This window comes from Lipomyces chichibuensis (assembly GCF_038497645.1).
Source record: "Lipomyces chichibuensis strain CBS 12929 unplaced genomic scaffold V1513scaffold_56, whole genome shotgun sequence".
Taxonomy (NCBI): domain Eukaryota; kingdom Fungi; phylum Ascomycota; class Lipomycetes; order Lipomycetales; family Lipomycetaceae; genus Lipomyces; species Lipomyces chichibuensis.
This window is the reverse complement of record NW_027117508.1, coordinates 24551-41294: the sequence shown is the minus strand read 5'-3', so window position 1 is coordinate 41294 and position 16744 is coordinate 24551. Positions and strand designations below refer to the sequence as shown.

General features: G+C 47.6%; 6 protein-coding genes across 6 annotated transcripts; all 6 read left to right on the top strand.

Moving 5' to 3' along the window:
• The first annotated feature begins 139 nt into the window (after window positions 1-139).
• Window positions 140-1541, top strand: V1513DRAFT_453259 (uncharacterized protein). Its single transcript, XM_066899224.1, has 2 exons — window positions 140-1046; window positions 1104-1541. Exons 1-2 carry the CDS (start codon window positions 414-416, stop codon window positions 1413-1415), a joined length of 945 nt encoding a protein of 314 aa, XP_066750922.1. The 5' UTR covers window positions 140-413; the 3' UTR covers window positions 1416-1541.
• Window positions 1542-2572: 1031 nt separating this feature from the next.
• On the top strand, window positions 2573-3559 carry V1513DRAFT_385433 (nucleotide-diphospho-sugar transferase; the record flags this gene model as incomplete). Its single annotated transcript, XM_066895216.1, has 2 exons — window positions 2573-2857; window positions 2915-3559. The coding sequence occupies 2 exons, from the start codon at window positions 2573-2575 to the stop codon at window positions 3557-3559; spliced, it is 930 nt and encodes a 309-aa protein (XP_066750921.1).
• Window positions 3560-5737: 2178 nt separating this feature from the next.
• On the top strand, window positions 5738-8104 carry V1513DRAFT_453253 (phosphate transporter). The gene is made up of 3 exons (XM_066899223.1): window positions 5738-6132; window positions 6186-6702; window positions 6753-8104. Exons 1-3 carry the CDS (start codon window positions 6035-6037, stop codon window positions 7854-7856), a joined length of 1719 nt encoding a protein of 572 aa, XP_066750920.1. The 5' UTR covers window positions 5738-6034; the 3' UTR covers window positions 7857-8104.
• Window positions 8105-8416: 312 nt separating this feature from the next.
• Window positions 8417-9585, top strand: V1513DRAFT_453249 (uncharacterized protein). The gene is made up of 3 exons (XM_066899222.1): window positions 8417-8554; window positions 8629-8693; window positions 8736-9585. Exons 2-3 carry the CDS (start codon window positions 8649-8651, stop codon window positions 9456-9458), a joined length of 768 nt encoding a protein of 255 aa, XP_066750919.1. The 5' UTR covers window positions 8417-8554; window positions 8629-8648; the 3' UTR covers window positions 9459-9585.
• Window positions 9586-10936: 1351 nt separating this feature from the next.
• On the top strand, window positions 10937-14077 carry V1513DRAFT_427851 (fungal-specific transcription factor domain-containing protein; the record flags this gene model as incomplete). The annotated part of the gene is made up of 4 exons (XM_066896238.1): window positions 10937-11220; window positions 11280-11307; window positions 11363-11466; window positions 11515-14077. The coding sequence occupies 4 exons, from the start codon at window positions 10937-10939 to the stop codon at window positions 14075-14077; spliced, it is 2979 nt and encodes a 992-aa protein (XP_066750918.1).
• Window positions 14078-14797: 720 nt separating this feature from the next.
• On the top strand, window positions 14798-16431 carry V1513DRAFT_434021 (cytochrome P450; the record flags this gene model as incomplete). Its single annotated transcript, XM_066896457.1, has 2 exons — window positions 14798-15169; window positions 15217-16431. 2 exons carry the CDS (start codon window positions 14798-14800, stop codon window positions 16429-16431), a joined length of 1587 nt encoding a protein of 528 aa, XP_066750917.1.
• Between the last annotated feature and the right edge of the window lie 313 nt (window positions 16432-16744).

The following is a 16744-nucleotide window of genomic DNA, read 5'->3' as shown; positions in this document are numbered from 1 at the left end:
AGTCCTGAAGACGGGCGACCCACATATTTACAGAGAAAAGGGGGCTTGTGGCAACGCCGCATGCAACTACAATGACGTCACGTTTTGCTCCACATTGCGGTCCATCCAAATGAGGGAATGCCGGTCCTGATAAAATAATCTGCTCTAGATGAGTTGTAACGTCGATGCAGAGTAATTAATTCTGCGCCACGGGCAGACAGGGCATATAGCAATTGCGGCATGACTGGAGCCGGAACGGACTGAATGAGGTTTGTGGACAGAACGTTTTGTTAAGAATTATGCACGTGTTGTGCATAAAATAAATATCACCAACCAACCATCACGTCAAACACTTGCTTCATTACCCCGCATTCTTTCTATTCGTGCTTGTCTCCTTGCCACCAAAGTTGCACTTACTAACTGTCATTTGCACAATGCCCGCTGTCAACGGATCAAGTGGCGATTCAGCAAAAATCAGCACTTCTGCTGTACGATTCCCAGTCAAACTCGTGCCTGTCCCGATCAAGGACGTGGGTGTCGATGCGGCGCTAAAAGCCCAGTCGGATCCGTCATTCGAAGTCAAGCCACGTATTTTCGAGGAGTTTGCACTTACCGGGCAGGTCGCAATCGTCACGGGCGGGAACGGCGGTCTTGGTCTCGAGTTTGCGATTGTCCTCGCGGAGCTAGGCGCGAAGGTCTATTCCATTGATCTGCCTGCGACTCCGTCGTCCGAATTTGCGGCCGCAGTCAAGTATGTCAAGCGACTTGGTTCGTCCCTCCAGTATCGGCCGTCAGACGTGAGCAAGCAGGACATCATCAGCGCGACAATCGGCGAGATTGCTGCCGAAAATGATGGCAAGATACACGTGTGTGTGGCGGCCGCAGGAATTTTGGGAATCGAGGCCGACTGTACCGATTATCCAGCCGCTATGTTCGAGAAGGTCATTGACGTTAACTGCAACGGTGTATTTTTCACAGCTCAGGCAGTGGCAAAGCAGATGAAACAACAGGGTATCGCTGGCAGCATTATTTTGATTGCGAGCATGTCGGCAAGCGTCACCAACAGAGTATGCAATCTGTTTAATCAAACTTTTTGTATTGAGTCTTTTGTTAATATTGGTTAGGAAATGAATTGGATTCCGTACAATGCTTCCAAATCAGCAGTGGTCCAGATTGCACGCTCGATGGCCTGCGAACTTGGGCCAGTGGGTATTCGGGTAAACTCGCTCTCGCCGGGCCATATCCGCACAAAGATGACCGCTACCCTTCTGGACACACAACCGGAAATCGAAAAATTTTGGGCGAGCATGAACCCGTTGGGTCGTATTGGTGCCGTACATGAGTTGAGAGGTGTCATCGCGTGGTTGGCGAGCGACGCGTCGACGTTCTGCACTGGTAGCGATATTCTTGTTAATGGCGGGCATACGACCTGGTAGAGAGTACCACAAGTGTGCTGATGACAATATTGTACGGCAGATGGCTTAAATAATGGACGCATGTGACGTACATGTAACGTACATTCTTTGATATAGACAGACTTGAATGCAACAAATGATTCTGTCTAAATTATGTAAACTCTGGCCGTAGTCAATCTTGAGGACGAGGCCCATCAACTTGGGCACCCTTAAGGCCACATTTATTATCGATCAGAGATATGGTCGGGTCTAGCGATCGTTCTTTATCCTAGCTAGACACATTGCCGGGTGGCTCTGCAGAACTTGGTGTGTTGTGCTGGCCTGTGAGAGCAATGAAATCACGTGGATTCGCTTCGAGAGGTCTGTCTAAAGACGCGTATGGGTAACTTGTTGGTCGCGTGAGTGTTGCGTAGTTGCGCGTATTTTTTTGGTAGGATTGTGGTATGATATCCAGCAAACCTGGAATTGGAACCGGAACCGGAACCGGCACTGGAACCTAGAACCTGGCATTTTTGAATCGCGCGAGATCCTTCGGGACTGAATTTACATGATTCTGAAGAATACTGCAGGTAGTATAGCCAAAATACTGAGCCACATCGTGGTTGTAAACAGCAGTCGAGTTGCCCAAGAAGGCGTAGTGGGCTGCGTGAAATTTAACTTTGTGGTGGCAAAAAAACCGAGCTCGTGCTGTGGCGAGTTTCAGCCAGACTTTCGAGAATCATCTGGCCAAATGGCTGTGAGCTAGGCCGGATACAGACTAGTGCGTACTCGTTGCGCCACAGGTGCGGAATGCGCGAAAACCGCGCATTCTGACCGAAGTGACGCGGCCGCTGCGATTTTGATTTTGCGTGTATGATTATTATTACTTTGTACTCTGTCATACACAGTCCTCAGACGGGCCGATGGCCAGCCAACCAACTGGACTTCTTCACTCAGCCTGAGAAATTCCTATTCATCTGTTCACCAGACTTGTTACCTTCGCCGTCCTCGTGCCCACTCTGTCAGCCCAGCCTCATAGTCGTGTATTGTTGCATTACATTTTTTGTTGTTCAATACTGAACCTCCATGGAATGAGCGGCATTTTCTCATTCTAGTCTACGCCTGAATTTTCCTTATCTTCTGGCTTAACACCATATCTCTTCCACTCTCATAATCATCACCGCACTATGCGCATAGCTATGCGACGTCCTCTAGGTATTCCGCTGGCTATTCTCGGCCTTATCGTCGTCATCGGCGTTATTGTTACTTTCGACTACATCACTCTCCTCTTCGACCCTGTCACTGACAACGCGATTGACTTCGAAGTCCCCGCCATCGACAACGAGTCCCATCTGCCTATCACTTCTAATCCACAGCTTATCCCCAAAATTCTCCATCAGACATGGAAGAATGAGACCATTCCTGAAGTATGGAGAGCAGCGCAGGAAAGTTGCCTCAAGAGCCACCCTGACTTTGAATATAAGGTGTGTCTTAAATTTGTTAACTATCGATCCAATACCTATACTAATACCCTTTCGCAGTTATGGACAGACGAGTCCGCAAGGCAGTTTATCGCCGACGAGTATCCGTGGTTTCTTGACACGTATGACAGTTATCCCTTCAATATCATGAGGGCAGATGTCATTCGTTACTTTGTTTTAGCGCATTTTGGTGGAATCTACATCGACTTGGACGAGGGCTGCCAGTCGCGTCTTGACCCCCTGCTGACCTATCCAGCTTGGGTACGTAAGGCAGATCCCACTGGGGTCTCAAACAGTGTCATGGGTTCAACACCTCGTCACCCATTCTTCTTGCGAATCCTGCTCGAGCTGAAGAACTACAATTTCAACTGGCATGTGCCATACATCACGGTCATGTACGCAACCGGTCCGCTCTTTGTGTCCGTCATCTGGAAACAGTATAAGCGCTGGGCAGTCTCTAACGCCGAGCAGGTTTGGATTTTGATGCCGCCAGAGCCGGGTGCCGCGTACTTCAACGACTTGCACGGCTCCAGCTGGCACGAGGACGATGCTAAGTGGATCATGTATCTAGGAGTCCACTGGCTCTTCTTCACTGTGCTCGGATTCCTGCTCGCCGCTGTCGTGGGACTTATATCATATCTCGTTTTCAGACGGATGTACCCGCGCCTGCCCATGAAGTACAAATATCTCGAATATGGCGAGTAAGCGGTGTGTACAACGGAATGATCAGCATATGCAGCCGAATGCTTGCCGTTATGTTGGTCTTGGGGATAGGTTTTGCATATTGGATTGATATTGCTTGGGCGTTTATATAGTCAGTTTTTGCATACTCTCGCCACACACTGAACTTAGATTGGATTGATGTGCGAGTGCAACCTAATGTCTAAAGTGGCATACCCTGCCAATTCGGATACTTGATTTCGATTACGAACGCCATGCAGCACACACTAGTTATGTACAGCCAGAAAAAAAAGTTGTTAGATTGGATGGGCTTGGGATGTTTGGGGGTTGTTTTGTTCGGCGTGAACTCCGTTGCGCTTTTGTCTTGTGTTTTCTTGTGTTTTTTTTTTGGATATGATGACTACGATATAACTGCGGTATCATTGTGATTGTTTGAAACGCACGTTGCATTATTATGTGGTAAATTTGCATTGGCTACAGTTGCTAATGCAAAAAACTGTGTTAACTTTCCTGCTTTACGGATCGCTTGTGGGGATTCTTTTTGTTGCTCGATTATTTGATTACGTGTATATATATAGTTTAGTTATTATTATTAGGTTGTCCTCCGATTACTGTTTAATATATATCATAATTTATTAAAGAGACAGCAGATCCAGACATATATTCTGATGTCGTGCCATTATGGCCTTCTGCAAATGACTAGCAGCGATCAATATGGAATTATATTGTGATGTGATGATCGAACAGCGAGGCATGGCATGTAGAAAGTTGGAAGTTGGAGCTGGTTTATAATGAGTCTGCACCCGTGTTAGCGAATAGCCAAAAGCCGCGACCCAACCGAAGAATTAGACAACATCGTCAACCACTGCCTCATCGGAGGTGTTATCGAAAACTAGGCATCATATATTCATATTTAAATAGAAGATATGTTAGTGCATTACTGGGGGATCGACGGAAGTGTTATCTGTTGGCCAACACACGTGGCTTTAAAATACCTTATCGAATTCGAACTTTTAGGAGTATGAAAGAAAATTCATAGTTCGCCAAGATCCCGTCTAGGGTCAATGATTCATCGGTTTGACTTCTTCTTTCGGATGTTGTGACAGCGGTTTTACACGTGGTCGCGTGTGCACCCAGCCAGTCCTTCATCGCTGTCCCGATCAAATTATGACGAAGTTTCTTGTTGCGACGCGTCTCCTGGTCCATCGAACTTTGAATAATCTGATTAAACTGAGATACCCTATCCCGCAGATTTGCGCAACCGATGCCTAGTTTGAATTTGGACGAGGATAATCATATACAACAGAAAATATCAATGCGTCTTATTTCGTCGGCTTATAAGTAATAACTAGATACCGGGTTAACATCGTGGACATTATAGAAGCATCAATCTGAGCATTTCGTCCTGAGAAGATTTTCTATCGAGGAATGATATACTTTGAGGAGTGGGCGGGATTTGCACTAGCTATATGCTACTCTAGCTGAATCGGAAAGTACCTAGTGCTTTTTCATATGAGGGATTTCGGAATTTGGCATGCATGAGTCCAGCCACGTGCTTTTTCGAAACTTGGAAACTCGGTCATAGTTCGCCACAATTCCATCGTCAATAATAACTTGGTCGACTGGGTGGTGCCAGGGACTCTCCGAAGCTCTATTTCCTCATACCCAGTGGCCAAGTTGCCGCCAAGGGTCCATCGGGTTCTAGCACCACCTCGGAAGGAAGAAGGCGATTGAGATCACTTACCGTGAAGACGTCGACCGAGTCGTAGGCGATAGCAGCTGGCACTGGTAAGCGCAATGGTGGACCGAGGTAGGAGCGTGTAAACATTGCCATTCTGCTTTGTAACCTCTTCTTCTACATTCAAATCGCAGCCTATCGCACTGTGCAACGCTATTGATAGCCTGAACGGGCCTCTACAGTGGTTGATAGCCGATACTATCGCACTGGATCACATCATGCCAACTCCACTTTCGCGACAGCAAGCAAATTGCGGCTGATGATCTTGGGATATCTTGGCTCGCGGCAGAGACAATCGGCATTGGATCGTCAGTTCGAGATGCTGTTGAGACACTGGGATCTGCGGCTCATCGAGAGGAGCGTCGCACAGTCGCAGCCGGATGGGTAAGTTGTAAGCATCAAGGGTGTGGTGCCGCAGAGTATAGGCAGACACGACTACGCGGCACCATCCCCTGCCGGATTAGAACGCGATGTCGCGAGCGCGCGTGGTTTACTGTCGGCATGCCGGGAACTCTGGCCGAGCCCGTCTGCGGCCCAGTTCGATGCTCGGTACCCATATGTAGGACTCAATCACTGAGCAGACGACAGCGAACACCACTGTCTATGTGTGATCCGATCGACATTCTCATACCTTGCTGCGCTCTGCACCTCGTCCTATGGACAAGTTTAATACCCGCTGCGCTCCTTGTCGCGTTTTCCTTGTCTGGTTCTCTTCTTTGTAGCGATCTTTACGTTTATATTCTGCGAGCCCACCAATCAAGATGTTGGCATTACACCAGTTCGATTACCTCTTTGCCATTGGCATGATTTTTGCATTCTTGGACGCATGGAATATCGGTGCTAATGACGTCGCCAACTCGTGAGTCTTAATTTCAGTTGCCTCCGCCTGTCAATTGTGCTAAGTATGGCAAGATTTGCTACGTCGGTGTCCTCCCGGTCGCTCACTTACGCCCAAGCTATGGTTATTGCCGCATGCTGCGAGTTCCTCGGCGCTGTCCTTCTTGGTTCCCGTGTCGCTGACACTATTCGCAACAAGATTATTGATGTATCCCTCTTTCAGGATTCTCCTGCCACCCTCATGTTGGCCATGGTCTGCGCCGTCGTCGGCTCTTCAACATGGCTGACCGTCGCCACCAAACTTGGGGCACCAGTCTCCACAACACACTCTATTGTCGGTGCGATTATCGGTGTCGGTGTTGCTACATATGGCAAAGATGGTGTCATCTGGGGCTGGACTGGATTCTCTCAGATTGTTGCCTCTTGGTTTATTGCTCCGGCAATTGCCGGATGCTTCGCCGCTATCCTCTTCTTGACCACGAAGTATGCAGTCTTGGAGCGTGGGGACGATGCTCTTCGTAACGCTTTTTATCTCCTTCCTGCCTATTTCTGCTTTACTACCGCTGTGCTATCTCTTGTTATTGTCTGGAAGGTGAGCGTTTCGTTGCTACCTATAATGGTGTTTACTACTAAATATTGCAGGGTGCGCCAAATCTTAACCTATCCAAGATGTCTCCGTTTGGCATTGCTGCTTCTGTTCTCGGCGTTGTTGGCGTGACGCTGCTGCTCTACCTCGTCTTCTTTTTGCCATATCTTCGCCGCCGCATCGTTAAGGAGGACTGGACTATTAGATGGTATCACCTTTTCCTTGGCCCCCTTTTGTGGAACAAGGGTGAGGTCCCTCCTGCCCCACCGGGTGCAACCGTCGTCGTCGTCCAGGACTACTACCATGGCCATCGCCTCGAGGAGCACGGGCGGTCGACAGGGTCAATCGAGAAGGATATTGAGAATGGTGTGAACTTGTCTGAATCTGAGACCTCTGGGATTCCTGCGCAGCCTACCGATGCCGAGGTCTCGCAGCTTGCCGCCGAGGAGAAGCAGAAGCCATGTTTGGCATGGTATCATCCACGCGGGTTCCTCTACCTAGTCTACCGTGGCTTGACTAAAGGTCTCCGACAGGACGTCGTGGCTTATCAGCAGTCTGGCAATGGTGGCTTCTTGGCAGGCAATGCCCAGCGACGTAATGAGAACGTTCCTCAATACGACAACAAGGTCGAGCACTTGTACTCATTCCTCCAGGCTCTGACTGCCAGTACCGCTTCTTTCGCTCACGGTTCTAATGATGTCTCCAACGCCATCGGTCCTATTACCTCGATCTACCTTATTTGGTCCACCAACAAAGTTGGGGACAGGAATAGTATCCCAGTCTGGATTCTTGTGTACGGAGGTGCAGCCATCGTTATCGGTCTCTGGACATATGGCTACAACGTCATGCGCAATCTCGGTAACCGGCTGACTCTCCACTCGCCCTCACGCGGATTTTCCATGGAATTGGGTGCCGGTATCACTGTAATTTTTGCAACGAAGCTCGGCCTCCCAATCTCCACGACACAGTGCATTGTTGGCGCGACCGTCTTCGTCGGCCTCTGCAACAATGACCTTCGGGCCATCAACTATCGCATGGTCGCATGGTGCTACATCTCATGGATTCTCACGCTTCCTTGCGCTGGGTTGATTTCTGGCATTTTGATGGGCATGATAATTAATGCCCCGCACTTTGAGGCTCAGTATCAGTTGACCAATTAACCAATTGTTGCTCGCCGTTCGGTCTATTTTATTGGCAACACTTTAGACATATACATTAATTTTGGCTGTATGATTTGGTACTTTACGGAAGTAGTTATTTGCTCGATCCGTTTTTGGCATCTTACATAAATAATAGTGATAATGATGGTCATGAAAATAAGCTATATCCAAACATTGTTCTGACTTAAAACGTATTTCTGATTGCCTATAGAATTAGAGCGTTTTACGTCTATGCCTGTTGACGAAACGTCCATCATAAAGTGAAATACTCGTGGCCATGGCATATCCATTAAATCTCACCGGAAGTCAAACCCAAGTTTGTAAGGAGATCATTATAGTAAATATAAAACAATGTTTAGATATGAGTAAATGACGGCAATTTCGCTACCAGTCTACGACGAGGTATGATTCACACTGAAGGCTGAGAGTCCAGATTTTTAGACAGTTACTATGATAGTAATGTACTGTAAAAGCCCTTGGTGGCCGACCAAAAGGTTAGGGTTAGAAAGTGAGCTGACTGTTTTAAGCGACCTTGTGGACATTCTTGGCTTGGAGTATGAAGTATATGTTATGTGAATTCGGCGGCTTTGAGAGACCCTTTCCCTTGGGAATAATTGCGCACTTCTGAGAACTTAAGGCAAGTGTCATCATCTGTGCTGTCAATATAATGTTCTACGTCGCCCACTTTCGTAACTGCTGTAAGTCAGCTGGTTAATATGTCTATTCGCTTGTCATTATCATCGCTTTAATTGACTACTCAAACCGAGCTTAGAAGTACCTTACTAAGCAAGAATGGAGGCATGCAAAACGAAGCGCATGATAGTTTGCGCATCTACGGTATGTGCCACAGATGCTATTGATAATACGCTAACTGGATAGTTGGTAGCGGTTCTGCTCCAGTTAATAGGTTTACTGCAGCTCTGTAATGTCGTCCGCCTTGGTCTGCCTATTCCCCCCATTGTCCCAACCTTGGCAATGATTTTACCTGTAGTTGCACTATTTGTTGCGATCCTTCCTGTTGCTTGTCCGCTCCATGTTGCCGAAAAACGATTTTTTTATCCAGCCATAGTTGCGGGTAATATAGTCGTTGCGGCTCATGTCCTAGGGGAACTTTGTAGACGTTTTGTGCGGTCGCATGCAAGCGAATATTACGAAGCTAGATGGGAGCGTTGGTTTCAGAAAAAGTCCTGCAAAATTGGCAGAATTGAGCGGGCACTTCAATGCTGCGGGTTTTCGACACCATACGATAGAGCGTTTCCATTTGCAGACAATGCCTCTGGGTCAGATTTATGCGTCAAGAAATATCATTTCACAGACGCTTGTGCAGACAAATGGGCTTATAAGACCGATATGGTGGCCAAGTCGTGCATATTTGTTTTCTTCATGGTATTGCTTGCCAGTTTTGTCTGCCTCTTCCGATGGATTCGTGCGTACAAGGCCCAGAGGAGTTTACACGGAGTCGACGCCGCTGATGAGGAATCGGACGGCGATGACGCGCCGGCGAATGAATTCAGCAAGATGATTAAGACGCAGGATGCAGCGGAGGCACAAACGCCATCCGAGGATCCACCCTCTTATTCTGTTGTTGAGCCCCGCTCGTAAATGTTAGGGAATGACAGCGAACAGTAAGGTTTCGCGTATATGAATAGTCTGATGATTATTGGCTATAATTGCATCACTTGCGATTATATATATATAGTATTAATATAACCGACTTACTCGATATTGACAACTTGATCCGCAATATAAGTTCAAAATAAAACGTACTAACATGACGTGAGATAAGCTCGAGTTCTCCTACGGAATTATTCGTGACAGTCAGCTGGGAAACCATGCTAGTCTCGTCATCGCTTTCGTCTATCGCACTTGACGATAAGATTAATCATAGTGGTTACAAAGCCTTAGCAGCGACGCGCAATATTATCCTCTTGGAGATCTGTGATGATTAATTCGTCGGAAGAACAAGTTATTCGGAGGGAGCAGGCGACGATTGCCGGAGTGATATTTAGGGGGAAGGAACCCCTGAAAATGCTGTGTTGGTAACAGCGGAAACGTAATTTCCTGTTTTGGTCACCTTTTCCGCTGTGCGCGTTGCCATTAGGTTAGTTCGTTTTTACCCCGGATCGTTTTTTTCAATGCTTTACCAATGCAAGTTAGCCTTTTAGCACACACTCGGGCAGTTAGAGTAGCCGAGTGATAGTCAGCTTGTCTAGCGATTCTTTCCAAATTCCGATTCGCATACGCATTATCTGCTACATATGAAGGCGGCAGTAAATTATACAGACTACTTCACGTTCAATAGATACACTACTCTTGAGTGGTCCAATGTGAGCCAGTACACAGACGCTGACAGTGGAGTCTTCTCCGTTGCTGGGCTCAAGCCAACAACTGGCTCATCAATCCCACAGCTATCCATCTCGTCAAAGGATTAGCAAAGACGCCAGGTCCAAAATCGCTGAGTCAATGCTATATGTCCGGGAGACTCTTACTGACAGAGGTATGCCTTCTAAGGCGCTAAATTTCTATTGAGTATTAGTGGGGGCCTCAGTTTCGGACCATAGCGCATAATGGCCGTCGAGAGTAGTCTGCCGTTAAAACACTTGAGTCTGCTCGACGATACCACGGATCTTTGAGTAACAAATCTTAGGATATGGTTACATTAGCACACGCTGTTTCTTATATCACAACGGCATCATATATCATATACAAAGTCATTTTCAATGACAGATAAGGTGAAAATACCTGGATAAATATAGCTCTTTCCATCATAAGCTTTCATGCCTTAGCGTACAAAATTCTATGTTAAAGCGTATAGATCGTTTGGTGATGACGATCCGTGTATAAAGAAGTACATAAATTGCAAAATGAGGGAACGATTTGACTGTGACGCAAAGGATTGGAAATAGGGGAAGAACCCTTAAACGTCATCACCGTCGCCGACGCGGCGACGAGGCCCAACAGAGCCCATAGCCTTCTTATCACCGTACTCAGCTCCACCATCACCATCGCATATCTACACAAAGGCAGGCAAGCAGCACCGAGACTTGCCCACATTGGGGGTGTTATAAACAGCAGCGACGATGCTGCCGCATATCAACAGCATGATCGACACACCTAGCGTTCCGTATCAACAGCATCAGCAACGGGTGTACCTGCAGCCGCGTAACCACCATGGACAGCCTCCTTCACCTCCACCGGCCCAACAGCTTCATTTTACACATCAGCATCTCCACCAGACTCCTGTACCGCAACAAGTCCCGACCGTGCGGCAGATGAAAAATGAGCACGACCGTCGGAATACTGTCCGGCCGGGCGGCGACTCTGAGAGAAGGCGCAAGCGATCTAAATATGTTGCCATGGCGTGGTAAGTGTAATCTCAGCTGGCGCCGCAATTTAGCTTTGTCTTGCTTACTTGTGCAACAGCTTTGAGTGCAAGAGGCGGAAAGTCAAGGTATGTATAATTATTCGTGAAGGTGCTGTTGCGTTCCATCGCTGACATCGAGAAGTGTAATGGTCAGAACAAATGCGAACGCTGTACTAAAATGAGCCTGGAATGTGCGTATCGTGATCCGGAGGAATATACGCAACGAAAAATTGTTTGGAACGATATGTAAGTCTATCGATAATGCTGCAAACATGAATGATACTTATAAAGCAGGCAACCAGCAAATAGCCATGGGCAGCTGACGAAGCTGGTCCAGACTGGGGAGAACTCGCCAAGTTCGACTCACCAGAACTCCGGTAGCGTTGGATACACGGTATCAAATAAAAACAGAACACCAAATGCTATCGACAAATCTACTCCGTCGTCCTCTCCTGGATCACTACTTCCACCCCAAAATTTGGTGGCGACGTCGTCGGCGTACGCTCCCGGACTACCGATGATGGCACGATTCACCCTGCCTCCGCAGCCTCCACAGCCACTGAAGCATGTTGCTGATCAGCAAATATCGAGTGTGTCGACTCCATCTGACCGATCATCTCGGTCAACGTCAGTGTGCTATGGTTCCCTGTCGACATTGTCACCGGCTGCGTCTGATGTTAACAATTCAAATCATAGAATTGCGACTCTAACAAAGCCTGCCCGAGCATGGGGGAAGGATGAATCGAAAAGTTTCCGTGGCCCGACATCGTCATGTTTCCCGTTCCAGCAAGCCACACGTATACTAGACTCGGAAAGCGTGAATCAAGGGGGAGTCGGGTATAAGGAATCTGATGAGGACGATGACGAGGAGCTGTCTGAAGAGTCTGAAGTCGAAGTCAAAGACGATGGTGCTAAAGCGAAGCGGAAATCGTCTATGTCGACAAACAAGAAATTTTTGTACATTGACTACCTCGAAGCCAAAAAGTTAATCCAAGTTTACGAATCCGAAATTAATTGCATGTATCCAATATTTGAGGTGCAAGAACTCGACGCGAAATACGAGGATTTTCGGCAGTATTACGAACAACACGGCGTTAACTTGCCAAACATGCAGGACTTATCAATCATCAAGATCATACTGGCGATAGCCACTTCCGTGACTGAGACTCATGTAGCAGAAGGGAGGAAACTGTACGAAGAGGTACTGAAAATGACGGAACGCAATATAGTTGCTGGCTCTGCAGACATCTACACACTTATCTCCCTTTGGCTGATCCACAATTATCAGTTCCATGCTGGCTTGGAATCGCGAGCTTATCGCACGATATGTTTCGCAGCGGTTCTCGCAATCGAGCTGGGTCTACATCAGTCCACTAAGATGTCCCAGATGTTCCCCGATCCCATGCAAAGAGAGCGATGTCGGGCTTTGTTTTGGTGTGTGTATGTTGCCGATCGCAGACTGGCATTTAGTACCGGCAGGCCGTATATGCTGCGTGACGAGGACCTCGACCAGGCACGGCCACAAGTACACAAATCTGAAGAAGCAATTTTAGACGATAAGCGCATCAGAGCGCTGTATCTAAATGCGATGATCCAATATAGTCAAGTCGTGGGTCGTGTGTGGAGGGCTGTCAATTCTTTCAATCCGCCTCGCCATTTCACAATCAATACCGAAGAGATTGATTATATCGAGTTCCTTATCCACCGATGGCACCAGTCATTGCCACCAGAACTGCGGCTGCATTCTGCCACTGACAGAGGACAATATCCGTCGCCACCGCAGTTATCTCGCAAGCTGCAGACTATTCTCTACTTACGGCACAACCTAATGTTCCTGCATCTCTATCGCCCAATAATGTTTTCGACTAGAACTATAGCCGAGCATATGTCACTAGCACTGCGTGCCGTAGAAATCGCGCTAGACTCAATTCGAGAGCTTTCCCGACTACATTTCGAAACCGATTTGTACGCGTCGTGCCAGATTCACTACAATTATTTCCTAGTCTCTGCTCTCGGTGTGATATTTACTGCAATCATTCATGCGCCGGCGGTTTTTGCGGCTCCGTGCAAGCGGGAGTTTAACATGGCCCTGGACTTGATCAAGCTCTTTTCGAAGGTCTCCCGTGTGGGACGCCGGTTGTGGGCCACGGTCAGAAAACTACGATCAGTCACGGCTGCGTATGGCATCGGGACATCTGCTGCAGTCAAAAGTCCTACTTCGATCTCGACGGAGGATGCTGGCAGTCAAGTGCGGCGGAACTGCGAGCCAGCAGAGGTATCACTACACTCGAATACCAGCGTCACTCCTCCTGTGTCTACTGGTCAATCGGTTGACTATGAACTTGAAGTTGATGGCTCTTCTGTGGGTCAGCATATTATGCTGACTGGCATTACTCCTCCTTCAGAAGCGCCGACACCTGCGACTGTTGTGGACGATGTTATCGAAGGAGTGACCGGCAAACAGCAATCCCAATATCAACCTCAGCAGCCAATTCAAGATCAGGGTTATCAGTATGGACATAGAGATCACGTTAGTCCGCTCGCCGTGTCTGCGACTGCGTCGTCTATCGATGGGCAGAATCTGTCGACGGAGATTTCGGAGCTCTTCAATTTTATGACTGGAGACTCACAAACTGCGACCGTTACAGCATACTCCGTTCCGAGCGTTCCGATCACCAGTACACATGCATCAATGACCCGAGAACCGCAAATTCCGATGAAGCAGGCGCAGATCAGCGGTGGGTACACGCCTTTAGGATTGGAAGCGGCGCAAGTTGCGCAGATGCTTGCTCAAAGTGGAAGGGGAGACTCCACCTGGGATGACGAACTGTTTAGACTTATTGACAATTTATTTTAAGGCTTGTTATATTAGTTTGCAGAACTATTTTATGATAGTCAGGATGTGTTATTATCTTTCGGAAAGTACGGGCTTCGGTGGTCATATGTTTTGCATACTGTAAATTATTTTCTTCTAACACGTGATTTGCTCTATTGGGATCGCGAATCATACGACTAGATATTCTGATGTGTTCATACTGTGACATCCCTTCGTCTTCAACAAGCCGAACCGCATCGTGCGGTTCTGATTTGCGCGAACTTTGGTTTGTTTTCGTGATGCACGTGCAATTGTTTCCGCTGTTAATCATTCTGTCAAGATGCGGGTTAGGGTTGTGCGGCTACGGTTGGGTACTCACGAGCCGCACGACACTTCCGACGAGATCACCAATGGTTTTTTTGACCGAGGGCGATGATGTAATCGTACCCCGAATTGCATGGTACGCTCAACGCGTCAGAGCGGAACCGACTTGTGCTTCCGCTTCCCAACTGTCTCCCCCACACCCCGCGAATCCCTGCCCTGTAGGCGGCATGGCACGGCACGCCTCAGTCTTCACGTCAATAGTGGACTGATACCCATGACTCAGTCGGTCGCAGCCAGTGCATTTAAGCTCAGTTGGTCTGGACCTGTTCTTTGCTTTTGTAACTTGAGTGGTTCCCAGCTGTTCATTCATATGCCTGAGGGTTCATATTATTAAAGATCGTAACTATTCACATCACCTACGAACGGCAATTCTTCACCATGGCTTCCTCATCATTTCTTCTGTCAGCTGTCCAGAATTATGTACTGCAGCACCCATACATTTTTCTGATATCAGTGCTTCCATTTTCCTTAATATTCTATATTATTATCAACGAGTTTATTCGTGCGAGTCTTCGACTTCCGGAATTTGATGGACCGCATGGCTACCCACTAGTAGGAAATATCCCACAGATTCGGTACAATGCTTCTGAGAAGTACAGAAGCTGGGCAAAGAAGTTTGGGCCGATTTTCCAAATCCAGCTAGGTAACATTCCAGTCTTAGTTGTGAACTCGGCGGCTGCGGCACAGAAAGTTTTCGTGACGAACTCGCAGGCGACAATTTCGAGACCTAAGTTTTATACTTTTCACAAGGTATTTGATTGAGGCCACCAAGTTGACAAAGCTAACCGACAGAGTAGGTCGTATCTACTACCGCGGGGTTCACTATTGGAACATCGCCCTATGACGAATCCCTCAAGCGCCGTCGCAAGGCTGCTGCTTCTGCGCTCAACCGGCCAGCAGTTCAGACCTACACTCCTCACATCGACCTCGAGACTAAAGAATTTGTCAAAGATGCGTTTGAAATCGGATGCAAGGGCAAGCTTGCGATTGACCCGCTGCCACTGATTCAGAGACTCAGTCTCAATCTTAGTTTGACTCTCAACTGGGGCACTCGGATCGACAGTGTCAATGACCCGCTGTTCCACGAGATTACTGAAGTGGAGGAATACGTGTCTCGTTTCAGAAGTACTACAGGAAATAAGCAGGATTACATTCCTCTCCTCCGATTGAACCCATTCAGCGGCCAGTCTTCTCTGGCAAAGAATATGCGTGCTCGTCGTGACGTTTATCTTGCTCGCATGAATCGTGAGCTTAACGAGCGAATTGCGAATAAGACCTATAAACCATGCATTCAGGCGAACGTGCTGCTTGATTCGGAGGCGAAGCTCGACGCCACTGAACTGATGTCTATTTCCCTTACCATGGTCTCTGGCGGTCTTGACACTATCACTACCCTTGTGGCTTGGTCCCTTCCTCTTCTGGCCAGACGTCCAGATATCCAGAAGAAGGCGTACGCTGCAATCCGAGAGTTTTTCACGGAGCAGGAAGTACTCTGCGATCCCCTCGAGGATCAGAAATGTGCATACGTTGTTGCGCTGGTACGTGAGCTTTTGCGCCTGTACACTCCACTCCGCCTAGCGCTTCCCCGTGCTGCTGAGCGCGACTTCGTTGTCGACGGAAAGCTGGTTCCGAAAGGTACAGTTATTTTCTTAAACGCTTGGGCGTGCAATATGGATGGCGACGTTTGGCCTGACCCGGAAAATTTCCGTCCGGAGCGCTTCTTGGAGAAACCTGGTGCGCAGATCTTTACATATGGTCAAGGATCACGTATGTGTACAGGATATCTACTAGGAAATCGCGAGCTCTACTTGCTCTTCATGAGAATTATTTCCGCATTTGAGATAATTGAGAATGATACGGTAGATACCGACCCACTAACTGGACTGTCGGACCCGACCAGTTTAGTCAGCACGCCGAAGAAGTACGAAGTAATTTTCCGACCTCGAGACATTAATATTTTGGAGAACGCATTGAAAAATCATGTTCCTGTGACGGTCAGCGTGGACAAATAAAAATTATTTATATTTAATAATTGATTTTGGAAATTGTGAGAACAGGGCATACTTGTGTCTTGGCACGGATTCTAATGGCCTTTACTTTAGCTAATTAAATAACAAGCATAAGGTACCATATATAAAGTCAGGATTGTCGCGGTTAGGGTATTCAAGTTCATGGCGGACAGAGAGATTATTATACTTGTCGAGAAGTGAAGTAACTGGCCCCGTGGACGTTGGCAGATTTGGTTAGGACAAACTTTATGTGTACATAAAGGAAAAAAAGGATATGAACTAGCGAAGAGATATGCAACTAATTTTAAATAATCGA